The following is an 18,489-nucleotide window of genomic DNA, read 5'->3' on the forward strand; positions in this document are numbered from 1 at the left end:
AGTTGAGTGATCAAAGATACGGAGAGGGGTTATCAAAGGAAATTGTTACGTACTTGGGTCAAATATCTTAAGAGAGGTCGTTCAATGTTGGCAGTTAGGCCAAAATGTGTATGAGCAAACCTAAGGTAATTCATATTTCATTGTTTGAGGCGTGAGACGACATGACGCAGGCTTTAGAAGCGAAAGACAAATTACTCGTGGCCTCTAACAACTGCACACACTGTATGTTGAGGACGTGTATTCCCCCAAAGGGCCTTGATTCCTGCCTGAAGGTGCCCTGTAGCTTTTCGTGGGTGGCCAGCCAGTAGTGTGAATAAGCTTATTGATACGGTGTCTTAGCGCTGGAAACCCCGGTTTTTACTTGACCTCACTGGAAACCTCTACACAATTGAAGATCGAGAATAACGACGCAACAACAACCGCGCATCGTTCTCTTAACTTTCAATCTACCTTCTCACCACTTGCATTCACAATGGTGAAAAAGGGAAAGGAAAAGGCTACCCCAGCGGGGGGCGACGGCGGCGAGCGCTTCGTCCAAAAAGTCAGCAAAGACCCCGGCTGCCCCCAAGGCCAAACCCCCAAGAGAAGATGATTTTATCGTGTTCACAAACTCGGACAAGGACCCCAAACCCAGACGCCCTAACCCGGCAAAACCGCCCCCTTCTGAAGCGGAACAGGCTGGCCCTCCGAAGCCTACCGTAAAGCAGCTCATCGGCGGTTCCAGCTGGACGGGGAAACTGCCTGTCAATCTCCTCTCGGAGCACTGTCAGAAGCAGAAATGGGATAAGCCGAGTTATGACAATGTGAGAACCTCCGAGCATATGCTGGCTTTCATGTACCTGGTAGTTAATATATTGATGTGTCTCAGATGAACAAAAGCGTGGATGGCTACTCTTGCTTCGTGACTCTACGTGCCAAGCACCCCAAAACTCAAGAGATGCAGGTCCTGCCGCCCTTCAAGCTGCCTCCCACTCACAAGCATCTGGTCACGCGGGAGACGGCGCTGGAGGCTCGCCACGCCGCCGCCACCTATGCCCTGTTTCGGGTGTGCAGCATGAAGAACATCCATACCACACTGCCTCCGGACCACCGGGATTTGTGGAAGGAGTTCGGCGCGCTCAAGAAGGAGGACGTGGCGGAGGGCAAGGGCTGGATGTACGATGCCGACCCCTTCGCCACCCAGAAGCAGCGCGAGGATGACAAGGTCGCCAAGGAGAAGAAGCGCAAGGAGCAGGAGGCGATCAAGGAGAAGGCCAGGAACATGCCTGGTGCGTCTGGGCTGGTCCTCAGAAGCAACGCGGCAGGCAGCTCGGGAGGCGCTGGTTCCAATCCCATGAAAGGCTGGACCACAGTGCCCAAAATTGAGATGGGTAGGAAGACCCGTTCGCGGCTGGAGGATCTACTGCGCCGAGAAATCATATGGAACCCCCACGGCGTCATGATGACTGCGGCGCAGAAGCAAAGTATCATCAAGGAGTTCACGACTTCGGGCTTCAGAGCCAGTCATATCGAGGAGGCAGTGGAAGAGTGCAAGGACCGGGAGGAAACCCTGGAATGGCTACTAATCCACGTACCAGAGGATGACCTACCCAAGTGGGCGCTCCCTGGAAACTACAGCGCTGGCGTGTCAGTAGCCGCAACATCCGACCTGAAGCGGGAAGCAGCGATAAAACGACTTTCCCAGTCTGGATACTCTATCGAGCTCTGCAGAAAAGTCTACAACGACAGCGGCAGTGACGAGGACGCAACCGCAGAGGCTTTGCAGGCCATCCTTCTGGCTAGCGGCGATGGCGCTGCAAACCCCTCTGGGCCCCCAGAAGAGCCACTCATTCTGGGTACACCCGAGGAATCCTGGGAGGAAGAGATGGAGAGTCTCGAATCCGTATTTGGCGAGCAATACAAGCGCATATCTGACAGTGTATGCCAAATCGCCATTGAGGGTGTCGAGAACGGGCCAAACAAAAACATTGCCACGGCCATTCAAGTCCGCAGGTCTTCTCGATATCCCACTGAGGTAATTGTCGCGATGGTGTCGGAGCTGCCGTCCTATATCAAGCTCAGCATCATTAAGAAGACCCTCTGCTATGTCAGAGAGTCTTTGGGTGGCGAGCCTATGAAGATCTACTTCGTGGTGGACTGGGTCCAGCAGAACATCAACGACATCATTCAGCGGCCTGGCAAGCTCAAGGAGATTTCAGGGGTGGCTTCGACCGCATCCGAGGTTCGGACTGTCATTTCGCGTCGCAAGACGGCCAGACACCCGAAGCCCCTGAAGTGGATAACCGATGCCAAGAGCAAAGAGTCGTGGCAGAAGAGGCAGGAGGAGCCAGATGTCAAGAAGATGATAGCACAACGGCAAAAACTGCCGGCTTGGCAGGTAAAGGACACTGTTGTCCAGACGGTGTTGGCCAACCAGGTGACCATCATTGCTGGTGAGACTGGCAGTGGTAAATCAACCCAGTCTGTTCAGTTCGTCTTGGATGACCTTTACAGCAAGGGCTATGGTAATGTGGCAAACATCATATGTACCCAGCCTCGCCGTATCTCTGCGCTGGGTCTTGCAGACCGTGTCAGCGAGGAGCGATGCTACAAGATTGGAGAAGAAGTTGGTTATTCGATCAGAGGAGAACACAAGTCCAGCGCTCAGACCAGGATCACCTTCGTCACCACTGGTGTTCTGCTCAGACGTCTGCAGACTTCCGGTGGACGGACTGAAGATGTCATCGCTTCGCTTGCTGATGTCACTCACGTCGTGATTGATGAGGTTCACGAGCGCAGTCTTGATACCGACTTCCTGCTGTCTATCATCCGGGACGTGCTGAAGCGCCGAAGAGACCTCAAGCTGATCCTCATGAGTGCAACACTGGATGCGGCGACGTTCAGAGATTACTTCACCTGTGAACACCTCTCAGTAGGTTTGGTCGAGATCAGTGGCAGAACGTACCCCGTGGACGACTACTATCTGGACGACATCATACGCATGACGGACTTCAAGCTGGCAAACGACCGGTACTACGACGATACCCCGGTTGATTCGGAGAAGTCTACCGATCCGGTCAACAAGATCATCCAGAAACTGGGCTCCCGTATCAACTACCCCTTGCTGGCGGAGACGACGAAGGCGATTGATGCGTCTTTATACGACAGCAACAAGAAGGGCGGTATATTGATCTTCCTTCCTGGTGTCGCTGAGATCAACAGGACAGTGAACGAGCTCAGAGCCATATCGTCCCTGCACGTGCTGCCGCTACACGCGTCGCTAGACACACGAGAGCAACGGCGAGTCTTCACCAGTCCTCCCCCTGGGAAACGCAAGGTCGTGGTCGCTACCAACGTGGCTGAGACGTCCATCACTATCGACGACATCGTAGCCGTCATTGACACAGGCAAAGTCAAGGAGACTAGCTATGACCCGCAGAACAATATGCGAAAGCTGGAAGAGACCTGGGCCTCACGGGCGGCTTGCAAGCAGCGCCGTGGTCGTGCAGGCCGTGTGCAAGCTGGAATATGCTACAAGATGTACACTGCGAAGCTGGAGCAGCAGATGGCGGAGCGACCTGAACCTGAAATTCGACGAGTAGCTCTCGAGCAGCTGTGTCTGTCTGTGCGAGCCATGGGTACGACTGATGTTGCCGGCTTCTTGGCAAGAACACCCACACCCCCCACGACGTCGGCAGTAGAGGGCGCCATCAAGCTGCTGCAGCGGATGGGTGCCCTTGATGGCGAGGAGCTTACGTCTCTGGGTCAGCAGCTGGCTATGATCCCTGCCGACTTGCGATGCGGCAAGCTGATGGTCTACGGATCTATCTTTGGTTGCCTGGATGAAGCTGTCACCATTGCGGCTATCCTGAGCACCAAGAGTCCCTTCCTTTCCCCACCGGACAAGCGAGACCTGGCGAAGGAGGCGCGCATGCGGTTCGCCAAGGGCGACGGCGATCTGCTGACGGACCTTCGAGGTTTCCAGCAGTGGAGCGCGATGATGGACGAGAGGCTGCCGCAGCGACAGGTGCGGAGCTACTGCGACGAGAACTTCATGTCTTACAACACGCTCTCGGACATTGCCGCAACCAGGACGCAGTTCTACTCGGCGCTGGTCGAGATGGGCATCGCATCCCCCTCGGTCTTTGACAGAAGTGGCGGCAACGGACGCGGTGGCGCGGGCTCAACAGCGGCGGCGGCCTCGGCGTCGTCCATGTCGCTGATCCGGGCCCTGACGGCGTCGGCGTTCGCGCCGCAGATCGCGCGCATCCAGTTCCCGGACAAGAAGTTCGCGGCGTCGATGGCGGGCGCGGTCGAGCTCGACCCAGAGGCCAAGACGATCCGGTACTTCACGCAGGAGAACGGGCGCGTGTTTATCCATCCCAGCAGCACGCTGTTCGACCACCAGGGGTTTGCGGGCAATGCGGCGTTTGTGTCGTACTTTACGATGATTTCGACGAGTAAGATATTTGTGCGCGACTTGACTCGTAAGTGGCCCCTTGTCGTGTAAGAAGCGATTCGAAGTATAAGAAAGCTAATATCTACTACTACAGCGTTCAATGCGTTTACCCTCCTCCTTTTCTCCGGGGCTATTGAGCTCGATACCATGGGCAGGGGATTGGTCGTGGATGGCTGGCTCAGGTATGTTATCACCACAAGTTCTCATGACGATGTTATATACTAACGGCCGTCCTACTAGACTACGCGGATGGGCGAGAATCGGTGTATTGGTCTCAAGACTCCGGGGTATGGTGGATAACATGATCGCGTTGAAGGTCAACAACCCGCAGACGGATGTGCATGAAAACGAGGTCATCAAGATAGTGACCAAACTCATAGAGCTAGATGGATTGGATGCGTAAGCAAGTTGCATATAGACGATCTGTTCTCAGGTAGTTATACATCTAGAGGCACCAAACCTTGTAACAAAACCAAGAGGGAATGAAAGCTATGCCAGCCAGCCTTAGCAACAGGCATGTTGCCGTACATGTGCCCTCTCTCGTGATTACTGTAGTTTTGATCAGAGGTTGGAATAAATCAAGAAGCTCGAAGTCGCATATCATAATCCATCAATAACGTGGTTGGATGTGGTCGGATTGAAAAGGCCAGCATTTCACTTCACCTGAACCGTCCACCGAAGATGGAGGGGCAGCCAGGCAGAGATGATGTATGTGTTGTGTGGCCGGACTGACGGGACTAGAGGCCGCGTCAGTTTCCAGTTGCCACCTCCCCGTTTCGCATCGCAACTTCTTCAACCATTATCAGCATATGCCGATTTATAACCTTGAATACTCACTCGCGATACTCCAACTTGAACGAATACACAATTTTGTCCGCTGTTGCGTGAAGGAAGCGAAAAGATGACGCCAATCGACAATGCGATGCGTTCCAAGGTAAGCAACGCTTGACTCTCGAACTGAACTCTAACCCCCTCCGCCGCGAGGAGAGTTCCAACTCGATCACAAACATCCTCAAGCCCTATTCAATTCCCCAAAGGCTGACTGATCACGACTAAAATCTTCCTCAATAGAACGCCTTCCTAGGTATGGTTTCCATTCAGCTATCCCGGGTCAAAGCCACATGCACGAGCCTGTCAACCGAAGAGCGAACTGACCGACTCGCTCCGCGCTTCGGAACCAACAGCTTTCGGTGCCCTCGTCGCCGCTGCCAGTGCTTATGTCATCTGGGGCACCGATGTGTTTCCAGCCGAGGCCGATCCCACGGGCGATCCTGAGGACTGGACGCGGGAGGAGCTGAGGAGGTGGTTGGCCAACGTGAGTACACAGCCCATCCTACCTCGTGACTGAGCGTGCGCGTTACCGGCGATGCGATTGGATCGCATCACGTCTGTCCTGTTTTCCTCGTCGTCGGAGAACGATGTATATGGACGTATTACTTGATGATGTCTGTGAGCTAATGAGCGCAATCTGACGAAAACAGCGAGATCTCCATCCGCAGTCGAGCGACACGAGGGAGCAGTTGCTGGGCAGAGTCAAGGCCAATATGCGACATATGCCCTAAGCAGCCCAATGGTCGCTCACGGGGATAGTCGGTGACGGGACGACGCGAGAATGACCTGGCCGAATACACTGGGAGCCATGCGCATTTGTCTGCGTACAGGTTATGTATATAGACTTTGTAGATAGCAAGTGACACCCGTCCACCGACACTGCATGGCACGTCTCCATTGGAGGGGGCAAGAACACAGACCAGCACATACACATCACGCAGTTGTTCGCAAAGCTATTGCAAAATGCCCCAGAACGTCGATGACGGGATATCTGGATAGAAAACGACGATTGCCTCATCTAGGCCCTCTTTTATACCCCTTTGGGTGGATACATATCTGGTATGCATTCATGAGATGCTCCTAAATTCCCAAATACGGAGACGATATCATCAAGGCCTACTGCCCTGTCCTCCGCTACTATTGCCGGTTGCTATTCCATGACCGTTCTAAGGTAGGAGGCATTCCGCCATCTATACGAGGCATCTGGGTACGACTCATGTCCCAGCTAACTCAATTCCCCATGACATGATGGGGAAACGCATAATGGTAAATCCTAATAATACACATGTTGGGGCTGGCGCTAGTATGAGGCCATCGCGCCGCTATTCTTCGCAAAACACTGCAGTGTCCAATCAAAGTTCTCTTCCGGAAGCCTTCTCGGCAACGGTCTCCTCCGACTTCTCCTCGGTGATCTTCCCGCTGGGAATCCAATCGAGAGCCTTGAGTCTCTCAGAAAGGATGGGATGCGAGAAGTGGTAGCTAGCGTACATCCAGTCGGCATCCATGGTGCTGAGGTTCTGAATCTGGAGCTTGATCAAAGAGGCGGCCAGCTCCTGCTGGTAACCGAGCTTGCGGGCGAACTCATCCGCCTGGAACTCGAAGCGTCTGCTGATGATGTTCATCAACAGCTTGATGACCGTGTCCATGGGCGCCAAAGCGTCAGAGAAGAGGATGAAACCGATGATGATAGGGTGTTCCTTAACAAAACCAAAGTCACGGTAGAGCGAGACGTTGTTGATGAAGACAGAGAAGAGGGTGAAGATGTAGAACACGTGAATCTAGAAAGTGTTAGTTTATCAGATTTGAAGTTCGGACTTTTAGTAGCCATGTGCGTACCTGAGAGATACCGAACAGACGAGTGGTGTGGCCAAGGCTCCAGTGACCGAGCTCGTGGGCCAGGACGGCGGTGACCTCCTCCGAATTGCTCTTCTCAATGAGGGTATCGTAGATGACAATGTGCTTCTTCCAGGGGAGACCAAAGAAATAGGCGTTGCTGTGGGCACTGCGCTTGCTGCCGTCGATGACGAACAGCTCCTGCAGGGGGAACTTGAGCTTCTTGGCCAGGGATTCGACGTCGGTCTTCAGTTTGCCATCCTCGAGGGGAGAGAGCTTGTTGAACAGAGGCAAAATGGTGATGGGGTACACGGTAATCATGAAGACCTGGAGACCAGCGACGAACAACCACAGGTAGAAGAAGAACTGGTTACCAGTCTTCTGCACGATGCTGAGGAAACCGGCGAGGACAGGCGGGGCGATAATGAAGGCCAGCATGTTCGACTTGAGGATATCCGTAATGAAGAGCTTGGGCGTCTGCTTGTTGAAGCCGAACTTCTCCTCGAGCACAAAGGTGTGGTAGATGGACGTGGGCAGAGACAGGGCTTGCTGGATCAGGATGAAGGACAGGACGAAGACGATAGAGTGCGAGATCTCGCCGGTAAACCGGGCCGGGGCGATGTTCAGGAGGAGCTTGCCAGTCCAAGACCAGAGCTTGGGGAGGACGTCGAAGTGGATGAATGCGATGTTCTGTAGCTGGCCGATGAGTCCACGAACGAAGCCGAACTTGGCCTTGGCCCTGCCGTAATCTTGTGATTTATCGAAGACATCAGTGGACACCTCGGCCTCCAGGACCTTGGGCACCTTGGTCTTCTTCAACACCTGGTACTGTCGCCATGATAGGAATTCTTCGAAGAGGTACTGGCCGACGGAGAAGCCGATGATGAGTTTCTTCCAGGGGAAGAAGGGACGGTCCAGCGTCTGCGAAAGGCGCTGTGTTCAGACAGAGGTTAGTTTTGGTTCTGGAGCTGGAGCGACGCTTTCAATTGATTGACAAGACGGTCTTACCTGGAGCAGATCCATCTCGAGTGTCGCGCTGGGTATCTTGGGTGCCAATGCCAGTCAAGAAATACCAGAGGCGCAAACAGATGGGTAAATAAAGCAAGATGTGTTGACGAAGTATGAAACGTCGAATCCGCGACGGAAAGTAAGCGGGTCTCCTTGGAGTGCAATGGCTCTAATAATAAGCTGCTGCAGCTACAAGAACACGTTGAACTCCAGTGTCATGCTGACTGTGCTGGTCATGGTGGGGTACCTGTGGCTTAGCCTGAGGCGCGAGCTACCCCTGTTCAAAGTTTCCCCACGAAGCTATTTAGGGACCAGAATGGGGGGCACTAAAATCAATGTGAATGGAAGACACAGTCACTACGTCAATCGAGTCAGGGCGACTAATACTGGATCTACTACTGCTGCTGCCATGGTCGAACGGGGGAAATGGTCTCGTGGGGACGGGCATTTCAATGCACACATGTCATTACTGACTTCGAGATGGCAAGTAAGCAATGCAACTAAAGGCATCCATCTCAGCATGATGAAGAGGCGTGTCCGCTTGACGCAACCCAGGATGGGACACAGTGGCATCAATCCATCCACATAGAGTGTAAGTCGTCAATTGAGTGCATGACGTTGGGCAACTCTTGAGTGCTACTGCTCAGTAGTGCTATCACAAACGTGGTTCAGCACTTGCGGCGGCGCGTCGCGTCGCGTGGGCTGGCAGGGATCATCACCCCTTTTTCATAACAACTGCTCTATCGTTCGGGCTTGTACAAGCATCGTTGCGTCTCACGAATGGACTTTGGACGCCCAGGCAACGGGTGGACGTGGTGGTAAAGTCGGATTATGCGTTGTGGCGGTCGTCGCACACACCACGGGACAGTCGCAGGCTGCTGTACCCAACGTTGGTGCTCGATCAACCCGTAGGCTTCTCAAACAAGCGATACACACTCTCCTGAACCTAGCGAGGGCTTGCTATCAACGAATGGGGATGGTGAGGCCGGTTCCGTATATTTTGAATGAACTGATTGCGAATGTAAAGTTCGTGAAGGGAGTTTCCCGCTTGACTATTACTGGCAGTATTACAGAACCCGAGTCGCCGAGAGCAACACACGTACACCACTGCCAGACCCACATGCATTCGACATATCCATGCCGGAGAGCGGTAGAGCCTACCTAACATACCGAAGTACCGAGTGGGAACGAGGCTCGAAGCACTTGGTAGAGTCTGTGATTATCTCGGAAATATTCCTGGGCCTCGATAACAGTCCACAGCATCCAACACACACTTTAACACTGGAGCACTCCGATACGGCAACGAGTAGGACTATTGGTGCTCTCGAGAAACCAGTAGTGTCATGATATGGCCAACATGGGTGAATAGTAAGGCAGACTATCCTGCTCAGAAGTGAAACGGCAGATTGGTGGCGCCCTCTCTCGCTTCGGTCGGCATGCTGGAGACGAGGGTTATGTGAGAGATCTGTATCATCCGGGCTTTGAATGACACCGCTTTCTGCCTCGCTGTGGGCTTCCTGGTAACCAATACATTGTGAAGGACAAGGAAGTACTCGGGCCTTCGCGGTGTAAACAAGACCCCCCCCGGTGAGGGACTTACAGAGTTGGGCGTGAATCGACGTTCGTTCAGAGTGATTCTGAGCCAATGATGGCAGGCGTTCGTCTGGGATCTGGGGATCGGTTCCTGGCCACCACCAATCAATAATGACTCATGATTGCCTGGCAGTGGCCCAAGAAACGAACAACGGCGAGCCAATGGTAGGTTGAACTGAACACATGCCTTGAATGTTCGCTGGTAGAGGTAGTATTCAAGGCACCGTGCGTTCGGAGGCATACCCGTGCCATCGCAGTCTGCTGGTTGGCAGTCGTCCTCGGATCATCACGGCAGGGGGCGTGGTAAGCGTTTGAAACCGAGTATACATCAACATAGCTCGGAGGTAGGATGCAACAGACTTCAGTATGGGGTTCGGTCTACAGTTGGTGTTGACGTGCTTGTAGCGAGGCAATATCCCATGCAACAAGGATCATGGATCATCCTACTGGTCAATGCAACTCTGATTGGATGAACATCAGCATGGTATCAAGAACTGGTAACCGGGCGAAGTTATGCTACCGGAATGTAGAAGTTGCATTCCGGGTAGTTCGCTGACGGCCAAGGGTCATAGAAGGCTAGGAGGCAAGGACTGCGCTGGCCATCTTGATCACGGCCCAAGAAAAAGCTACCGCGCCGACTAGGTATTCCCAGGGAGCCAAGAACAGCTCTGTGGCCATACACCATACTGTCATTTTGTGCACGAAAATCGCAAAGTGGCTGGGCGTATTCACTTGAAGGGATGAGAGGTAAGTAATCGCGATGTTGATTTGAAGTCCATGCTACTTGACCGGGAGGCGAGCACGTTTTTTTTTTCTTTTTTTTCAGCTTCGGCTTGGGGATCTGCGTCCAGGTATGTTAGTGTGCGGCGCGAGCCATGCTGGGATTATACTTAGGGCTTGTAAGTGCCGTGACAAGAACACTGCTTATCAAGGGTTGACCTGGCAGGCATACCGATCCTACCGTGGGAAGAGTATGGTTGAAGTGGCCTGGTATAGGACAATATTAAGAAAGAGATTCGACATCGACCAGGTACACAAGGTACACCGGGTACACAGGGTACGCCAGATACGCGCGATGCACAAAGCACAGGACAGAACATTGAAGTAAACCAATGCATGGTGAAATCGGAGAAGGTAAGTTGCTTCTGGAGTTGCCAGCAGTTAATGACAGGTAAGCGCCATATCCTGGCTGACAATCATTACCTCCCAGTGACCCTTTCTTAGGCCCATGCTTCTGCCCCTTCCAGGCTCGTTCGCGCTAGGAATTGGTCTCTCTGTCCAAGGTCGCAGAGCCTTTATGAGCCTCTTTGCCTTGATCCTGCCTTCGGCCTCCCCCTTTCTTACTCTGCGCATCCTTTCCCTGGCCGGTCGATTGGCCGGCTCTTCGACCCATTCGCGTGTGCTCGTGCTCGTGACCAGAGGTCAACTTCTGGCCTGACTGCCCCTCCGTGCTCTTAGAAGAACATAAGCCCATGGTTGGAGTTGATGGTGTGTATCGAATAACTTTATGGGATCTGATAGGTAGAGTATGTTGCCTTTGAAAAAATGCAAGACAAGAAACTTTTAGATGGTAAGAACTGGTGAAAGTATCCTTTTGGTCAGCAATTGATCCTCAGGGAGCCATTAATGGCTTTTCTGAGCGCTCTGGTAACATAGCAAGATGACCACTTACTGAAGGGCGAAGGCCTGCTTGGGATTCACACAGAAGACGGGTCATAGATGGCGTCTCAGGAGGAAACCCGAAGCATAAGATGCAGTGCGCCATCTGCCCCATTTTATACAAGTCCAGCAACATGTATGTAGACGCTCGAACCGACCTGAGGCCGCATCGTCATGACGGTACTGTCTTCAGATACTAGGTAAGTACCTAGTACAATTCCATAGCCTTGAATGATAATCCCATCATCTGTCGCGGCTTTCGTACCGTTGAATGTGATATGTGATGAAGAAGATAAAAAGATGCACCAGGAGCGACAGCACGCCCGGCTACCGTTGCTGACAGTCCGGGTGACCTCTGCTGATTCCCCGGACGATGCAACACCTATTTCGGTATCGTCTGGTGGTAAAAGGTGCTAACCAGCTGCAAGAGACAGAGACTGACTCAGAGCGACGAATGGCACCATGTCCTGTATAATTCCAAATCAATTTGTGCGGGCCTGAGAAGGAGAAAAGACCAAGGAGTATGGTCTCCTCGTCGTTTGCGGAATATTGCCATTGCGTTAGCACCTCTCGCTCCAGGGGTGTTGCCCCCTGGCACGGGTGAGGTGACATGGGTAAGCCCAAAATGCACGAAAGAGTTTTCTTTCCTGCCCATGATTGAAACCCCGAACACGAAGATTTGCACTGGTCAACGTGACACCAGGATTCTTCGGCTCCCATTTCCAGCCTCGAATTTTTCGAGTGTTGCTTGCATAGCGCGTGGGCTCATACTCGAGGCCCCTTGCAGTGATGCCGGTCAGTACGGCCGACAGCTTCGATGGCAATTCGAGCCGCCCAGCTCTCTTCGCTCTTTCCCTTCCATTTCGGCGTCAAACCGAAATCAAGTAGACCATTGCATTCAATACCTATTCTCATATCTCTTCCATTGTCTAGTCCGAACCGCTGACCATCAGAGTCGGAGCGATTGACAAGTGCTGAACCAATGATGACACAGGCATGCCAATGAGAGGCTGCCAGTTCAATTGGCTTATGCCTGCACTACGCCCCACGTGGCTGTGGGCGACCGAGGGTGGTTGTCCATGCCCCTGTCCGCCAGATGACTTGTCGGTTCCGGGAGCCAACGGATGTCAACGGGCAGGCACGCGTATGTCGTGTGTCGCGGCTGTTCTGACGGTTGACGTCGGAGCCGGCGACAGGAACCTAGTCATAGGCCGCTGACGAGTTGCCGCTGCTCCGGTTCGGGAAACGAAGATCTGGTTGGCGCTGCGGCATATACGGCGACTACCGTGGGGTAGTTCACTCGCTTGGCTGGCACCTCCTACCTCCTCATCCTTCAATGGCACATTCCTATTGTCGTCTAGTCATTCTTTCTTTCATTGGACAGGTGCAGTCCACGGTAGGTATCCGGAGATAGATCATCTCAATGAAGTAGGTCGTCGGATCTCCATGTCACAACGGAGATTTCTGTGGAGTGAGCGTAACGGGCCACAATCTAGGTGACAAGAATGGACAGTTTCTCAGGAACGAGGCCCTTTTCTCTTAGTAAAGAACGGTGTTCGATGGGGTGGTCGTTATTGCATTAAAGGTTGTGGGATGGCGATTGATCCGATCGAAGTTTGAAGTAGCAACGTCGGGTGGCTGTACGATGTTGCAGGAGGGGGGTTTAGTTGAAGGGAGGCCCTAAGCTCGTCAGTTCTAGGTACTGGGTTGCTTCCATATCCAATGAGCCGGGCTAAACAATACCCTGAAATGTTAGCTATATTGCTACTCTCCCCAGCAAAATAGTCGTGCCAACATACGATGTTTGATTGCTCATCATTCCATTCATTCCATTGACGATACATCGGAGTATCTTCCGAAAGTAAGAATCAGCACGAATCCTGTTTGACATAGTAGACTTACCCTTATCATTTTCTTGGAAGCTTGTGGACCTCACTCTGGAATCCGTATTACGTCCAAGTCAACCCTCTCTAGTTGGAGATGGTTCCCCTCGTCTTGGGGGTGCTGTCTCCTAATGTTTTTTCGTGTTTGGTTACCGCTTACTAAGTAAGACAAGAGGGACGCGCTCTTGCTTCACCAACCTGACCGTGGGACAAGGCCGTCGACTGCCTTACCAATCGGGTCTCCTGTAAATGACCCTCACATTGGATTATCTAACCGCATAACAAGTCTACTATAGACCGACAGGCAATAAAACCGAGCCCGACATGACCGATTCTGCAAGGATCGAGCTGGCGACGACCCTCATAACCGCCAACTGCCCGTTCAGGCTGTCAGCCCAGCAGCTGCAGAGCTCTGCAAGACTCTATCATTGGTAGGAACATGAATGAACTTGAATTGGGCACCGCTAAGGGTGAGAACGTAGCGGTAAGGCCTAATCTGGCCCCTGGGCCATACTGTCATGGTACAACAATGATTCGCTGCATCCTCTATATGCATGGCACTGTTGCCTTCCCACCCATAGACCGACCAGTTTGGAGATTAATGAATACTCTCCTGAGCAACCTGCTCCCTTTCCCTCTCTTTCTCACAACTACTCTCTGCGCCTTCGACTGGTATCGCCATTACCTGTACACATATCGACTCTCAACCTGCTATAAGACAACTGCATTTTATTTTATCTTTGGGTCCCCGCTTCAGAAGCTCGAGAGAGAATCGAGACGGGGATGGTGGAAGAAAGTTAGCTCAGCCTCGTCATTGCTACATTAGGCTCACATCTACGGGGTGTAGACCAAGATAGACAAGAAAGGCCTGCGTGCTGTCCCATACACACCATCTCGGATGAAGACAAACCTATTGGTGGTCCGACAATCGGCCCCCATTCATCGGGTGCGGGCCGACCCTGTTGCAATGGGGTTGGCGAATCAGACCTCCATTTTCCTATCAGGATTTCCACTGACCGCCACATGATGATCATCAAGTTGGTTCGCCGGCTGAAAATTGTCTCTTGACAGCCATTCGTCTTACACCCTTTCCCGGCACCGCCCCAGGAGTCTGGAGCGGGCATACGAACACCCCAGACAACGACACCTCGAAGAATACAGCCTGATGAATTTGGCTAGTTAACAGAACCAGAAAGATGTATATATCAATGGAAGGCATCTTAACCCCTATCGAGGCTCTAGGGACATGCTCGGTACACCAGTGTTGATTGACAGCACTTCGAGAACACCATGGCAAGCGAAAACCACCCGATCGGAAGCCTTTCTCCAAGCGCGAGCCGCAGAGACTTCTATAAACCACTATTGACTCCTAATCGGTTTCGTATGTGGACCCCCTGACCAGAGGCTTCCAGAAGCTGACATATCCGCGATGCAGAGCCTCAACCAAGAAACCTCGACAGGTTCCCTGAACTGTATACAGACAAAGATGCCTGTAAGTCTTACCTTATACTTCAGTCCTCAAAGAGCAATATCTGACCCATATAAAGTGACAAGCAGCCGGACAGGCTGGTCATGGATTGCAGCAAGGGCGAGACAGTTTCCCAATGAAGATTTCCATCGAGGGTACTACTACCCAGCCAATCGTTGCCTTCTGTATCACGAACAGCGTATCACCTGTCTCGAGCTCCGACTGTACGAAATAGAGAAAGATGAAGACGAAGAGACTCTGAACCAGTTATCCTTTGACCCTGAAGAGTTCCTGGTGCAGTTCTGTGGGCTACCCGACTCGCCCCTGTTATCCTCTGATAACGGCCAGCCAAGCCGAGTCGATACAAACAGGGCTGGAACGGCTAAGCAGGACGAGGCCACGCGCAATCGTATGAAAGTGAAGGAGAAGCTCATCCTGGCCTTAGACGAGCACTTGAGAAAGTATTGTTAGTAATGGATCTCAAGCCCCCTGTAGTCCTGACCAAAAGACTTATATAGGCCAAGTCGACCTCCTCAACTCCAGCCAGGCTGTCCAAACTAAACCCCGGGTCTCGCGAGAACAACACTACTCATTCTACAAGAGAATGAAAAGCAAGAATATTCTGACCGAATCAGCCTCGCAATACCTTTGCCATCGAGACGATTTCGTCACCCTGAACCCCAACGTAATCCACCAGCGCTTCGAAGGCCTCTTGTACACTTCCCGGCCTTATCTATGGGTAAGACAGATATATATTCACTCCTTACCTTTTTACCCCTTAAGATACCTCAGCCGGAATCATGCTGACACCTCGCGACGGGCGGGTCTCAGGAGATCGCTGGTTTCTTCCGCCGGGGCCTCTGCTCCTTCTGCCGATGCTTTGACCTCCCAGCCCCTTCCCACTCCGACAGGGATGAAGAGTACGCCGAGTACGACTACGATGCCGGCGTCCTGGAATGGCTGAGCAGGTTCCTCCTGGCGCCCACCGTTGCTGCCCTCTTGCTCGTGCCCGTCGCCATCTTGTTCTTCGCCAAGCTCAGCAAGGCCGCGGAGTTCGGCGTCGTCCTGACGTTCGTCGCCCTGTTCGTACTCACCATCTCGTGCTTTGAAAGGAGCACCGTCAAAATCATCCTTGGGGTTTGCGCATTCGAGGCTGTCTTGGCTGCGTTTCTTGCAAAGTAGGATCTGGTCGGTTTGGTGGGTGGTTTGTTGACTGGCATTCGATCTCCGGCGTGTTTTCCTATTCTACCCAGACGTGAAGGTTTTCGGATAGCCCGCCAATTAGAAGACCGTACGTGAGTGAATGAGAAAGGGTTCTGACCGGATCTATGTTATGTGAGTAGATATAGTGAAATCAGTCCGGTAAGCAAGGAGGCATGTCGTTGAATTGTCCCGCACCCGGTACGCAGGGGCGAATCATCTTTCACTCTTTATCAAGCTATTTCCTGAAAAGGAAAACCTGGACCTACGCCTACCTACCCAACAGGAGTTCGTGGCGAGCCTCCCCTGCCGACAGGTTCGCCTGCTGGATCGGGGCTCAAGATGGGGTGGCTTCGTGGCTGGACACGTTTTACTCTCTTTATGTACTGTATAAATCTTGGGCAACGCCTCTCCTCCTGGTCGCCTCGTGCGAAACCAGTGTCTATCTCATCTACATGCACTTACAGGGGGCGAACCCTGCTTTGATTACATACACAGCACAGGGACGCCAGGCTGTCCGTCGCCCACCGTACCGAGCCCACTCACCGCTCCTTCCAGCTCGATAAACTCGTGCTTCCCGGGCAAGCCAAGTCTGCATGCCTATTGAAGGGCTGCAGGGGTCTCTCAGGCAGTATCGAGACTACTGTCTGTATCCAGTCCCATGAACAGGGGCAGGGACCCATGCCGCGATGCCCAGGGTCCGTACGCGGCTCCCGGGTGCATATCGGGTGGCGAGTACGACGAACATGGGGCCTGTTCGCCATGAAACCACTAAATCTGCGGGCACCAGGGTCAGTATGTCCTACCCCATAGAGGCCGGGCGTCGGTGGTTGGAGTTCGCGGACAAGCGAAGGGAGATGATGGGGATTGAGAGCGACCCGCAAGTTCTATTACATTCGGAGCCTAAGCCAAGAGCGCATGGCCTTGTTGGCGGGGAATTGCCATACCTACCATTTCAAAGTATGCAGTAGTGGGTGGTTGATGCGGGAGTTCTGAACTGGGAGGCACAGGCGGTGCCCAAGAGTTGTACCTTCTCCCCCCTTTAGGCCTTGTACGTGCTGGCAATCGCTTGTCCCATTGGCGTTCAAGTGCCCATGCCTCCAAACACCACAGAACAGTGAAAACACAGAAAAGGAATATGCCACCCGTCTCCAAAGTAAAGATGCCACTGCCTGGGGCTTAAGACAGATGGACAGTAACCTGTGCACTTCGGGATCCCGAACCTACACCGTCACGTGTCTCCTGGCGCACTTAGATGGTGAAAGTGGCATACCATGAGCGTCAGAGCTCGAGGGACCAGTCCCGTATGATAGTGAAAATACAAGGACGACGACGTATCACGCTGAGCCAGTTATCTCAGCTTCAGCAGGAACATGTTAATGACTGGAAAATAGTAATAGTACATCCTGAGGAAATGATTCGAAAGATGCTTTGATTCCTTATTTTGCCCGATTGAGAAATACATAATACCACCCTCGTTAACCCTTACCACAATAAGCTTTTGCACCACGCGGTATCGCCTCCCATGCCCATCTATCATGTAATACTTATGAGGAAAACCGACTTGTAGCCCTTCGGTTCCACGGCCGGAAAGCATTCGTGCTTTGATTGCGTCATGGTAGTGCTGGTGGCGCCGCTGGCGGCTGGGCTGGTGGTGCTGGTGGCAGTATGGACGGCTTGGATGCTATGCTAGTCGTTGCTCCGTTATAGAAGGTGCCAGACCGAGCCCCAAGACGGGATTTTGACGACGGCGGATCCCACCCCGACTTGTTCGACCATGGGAACTTCATCGTGAGTTTGGTCAAGGGCGGCATGACCTTGGAGCAGGTGACTAAGCTGGCTTAGGGGAGGCAAAGACGCGTCGGCCTCTAGACTGGTTCAATATTCCCCCACGGCTGTCCGCTGAAACGAAAAGGAGGGATACGAAAGTAAAATCTACTTACAGTAACAGTATGGCAGATAGACCGAGCAGTACTCGAGATGGTTAAGGAGCGAATTCCATAGATGGATAGCGAGCGGAAAACAGGATGGCAAGTGGAGTGTCTTATATTTGAACATTCTGTAATACTCCTTCGAAACCGTCGTTTTGTGCGTTTGAATCTCTAGCCTGTAGAAGGATTGCTCAGTTGTCTCCAGTGTCCAGGGACCACCAATGGTGATCCAACATCTAAGTCACTACCCAAGAATTCATACCCCTCCACCTTGCCGTTTGTTTACCCCTAGGGCTGGTTATACCTGCAAGAGATATGCCAGATGTGAGAAACCAGTGGCTATGGATGGCCGAAACTATGTGCAATCGCGCTGCCATCGAGTGCGAGGAAGCACTAGCCGTCAGGCTGTGCTATGCTCGGTTATAACGCCCAGTGGGACTCGGACACCGGGCGTGGGAAACGACGGATACCTGAGATAGACCATCGCGCGGACGCTTTGTATTCCAAACTCCAAAACCCGCCCCCAGACCGAATTTTCTGGCCGAAGGAGATCTGGGTCGGGACAAAGTGAAGCTACTGACCTTGTTGCAGAATAACCGAGCAAGTAGCAGCAAAAGGGCACCGTTTCTAGGATTGGTTCCCGGT

At 52.8% G+C, this 18,489-nt stretch overlaps 5 protein-coding genes across 5 annotated transcripts; 4 read left to right on the forward strand and 1 right to left on the reverse strand.

The window, feature by feature from the left end:
• Window positions 1–472: 472 nt before the first annotated feature.
• Window positions 473–4,841, forward strand: PG986_000248 (uncharacterized protein; the record flags this gene model as incomplete). Its single annotated transcript, XM_066836470.1, has 5 exons — window positions 473–541; window positions 621–803; window positions 869–4,466; window positions 4,533–4,620; window positions 4,679–4,841. 5 exons carry the CDS (start codon window positions 473–475, stop codon window positions 4,839–4,841), a joined length of 4,101 nt encoding a protein of 1,366 aa, XP_066705363.1.
• Window positions 4,842–5,339: 498 nt separating this feature from the next.
• PG986_000249 (uncharacterized protein) lies at window positions 5,340–6,000 on the forward strand (the record flags this gene model as incomplete). The annotated part of the gene is made up of 4 exons (XM_066836471.1): window positions 5,340–5,372; window positions 5,510–5,522; window positions 5,623–5,753; window positions 5,920–6,000. 4 exons carry the CDS (start codon window positions 5,340–5,342, stop codon window positions 5,998–6,000), a joined length of 258 nt encoding a protein of 85 aa, XP_066705364.1.
• A 621-nt stretch (window positions 6,001–6,621) lies between these two features.
• On the reverse strand, window positions 6,622–8,125 carry PG986_000250 (peptidase family M48; the record flags this gene model as incomplete). Its single annotated transcript, XM_066836472.1, has 3 exons — window positions 6,622–7,047; window positions 7,106–8,035; window positions 8,111–8,125. The coding sequence occupies 3 exons, from the start codon at window positions 8,123–8,125 to the stop codon at window positions 6,622–6,624; spliced, it is 1,371 nt and encodes a 456-aa protein (XP_066705365.1).
• Window positions 8,126–10,815: 2,690 nt separating this feature from the next.
• Window positions 10,816–11,141, forward strand: PG986_000251 (uncharacterized protein; the record flags this gene model as incomplete). Its single annotated transcript, XM_066836473.1, has 2 exons — window positions 10,816–10,837; window positions 10,951–11,141. 2 exons carry the CDS (start codon window positions 10,816–10,818, stop codon window positions 11,139–11,141), a joined length of 213 nt encoding a protein of 70 aa, XP_066705366.1.
• Window positions 11,142–14,535: 3,394 nt separating this feature from the next.
• PG986_000252 (uncharacterized protein) lies at window positions 14,536–15,895 on the forward strand (the record flags this gene model as incomplete). The annotated part of the gene is made up of 5 exons (XM_066836474.1): window positions 14,536–14,626; window positions 14,681–14,737; window positions 14,793–15,179; window positions 15,232–15,452; window positions 15,545–15,895. The coding sequence occupies 5 exons, from the start codon at window positions 14,536–14,538 to the stop codon at window positions 15,893–15,895; spliced, it is 1,107 nt and encodes a 368-aa protein (XP_066705367.1).
• Between the last annotated feature and the right edge of the window lie 2,594 nt (window positions 15,896–18,489).

The sequence above is a fragment of the Apiospora aurea genome (assembly GCF_038362705.1).
Source record: "Apiospora aurea strain CBS 24483 chromosome Unknown utg000001l_segment0_segment0, whole genome shotgun sequence".
Lineage (NCBI taxonomy): Eukaryota > Fungi > Ascomycota > Sordariomycetes > Amphisphaeriales > Apiosporaceae > Apiospora > Apiospora aurea.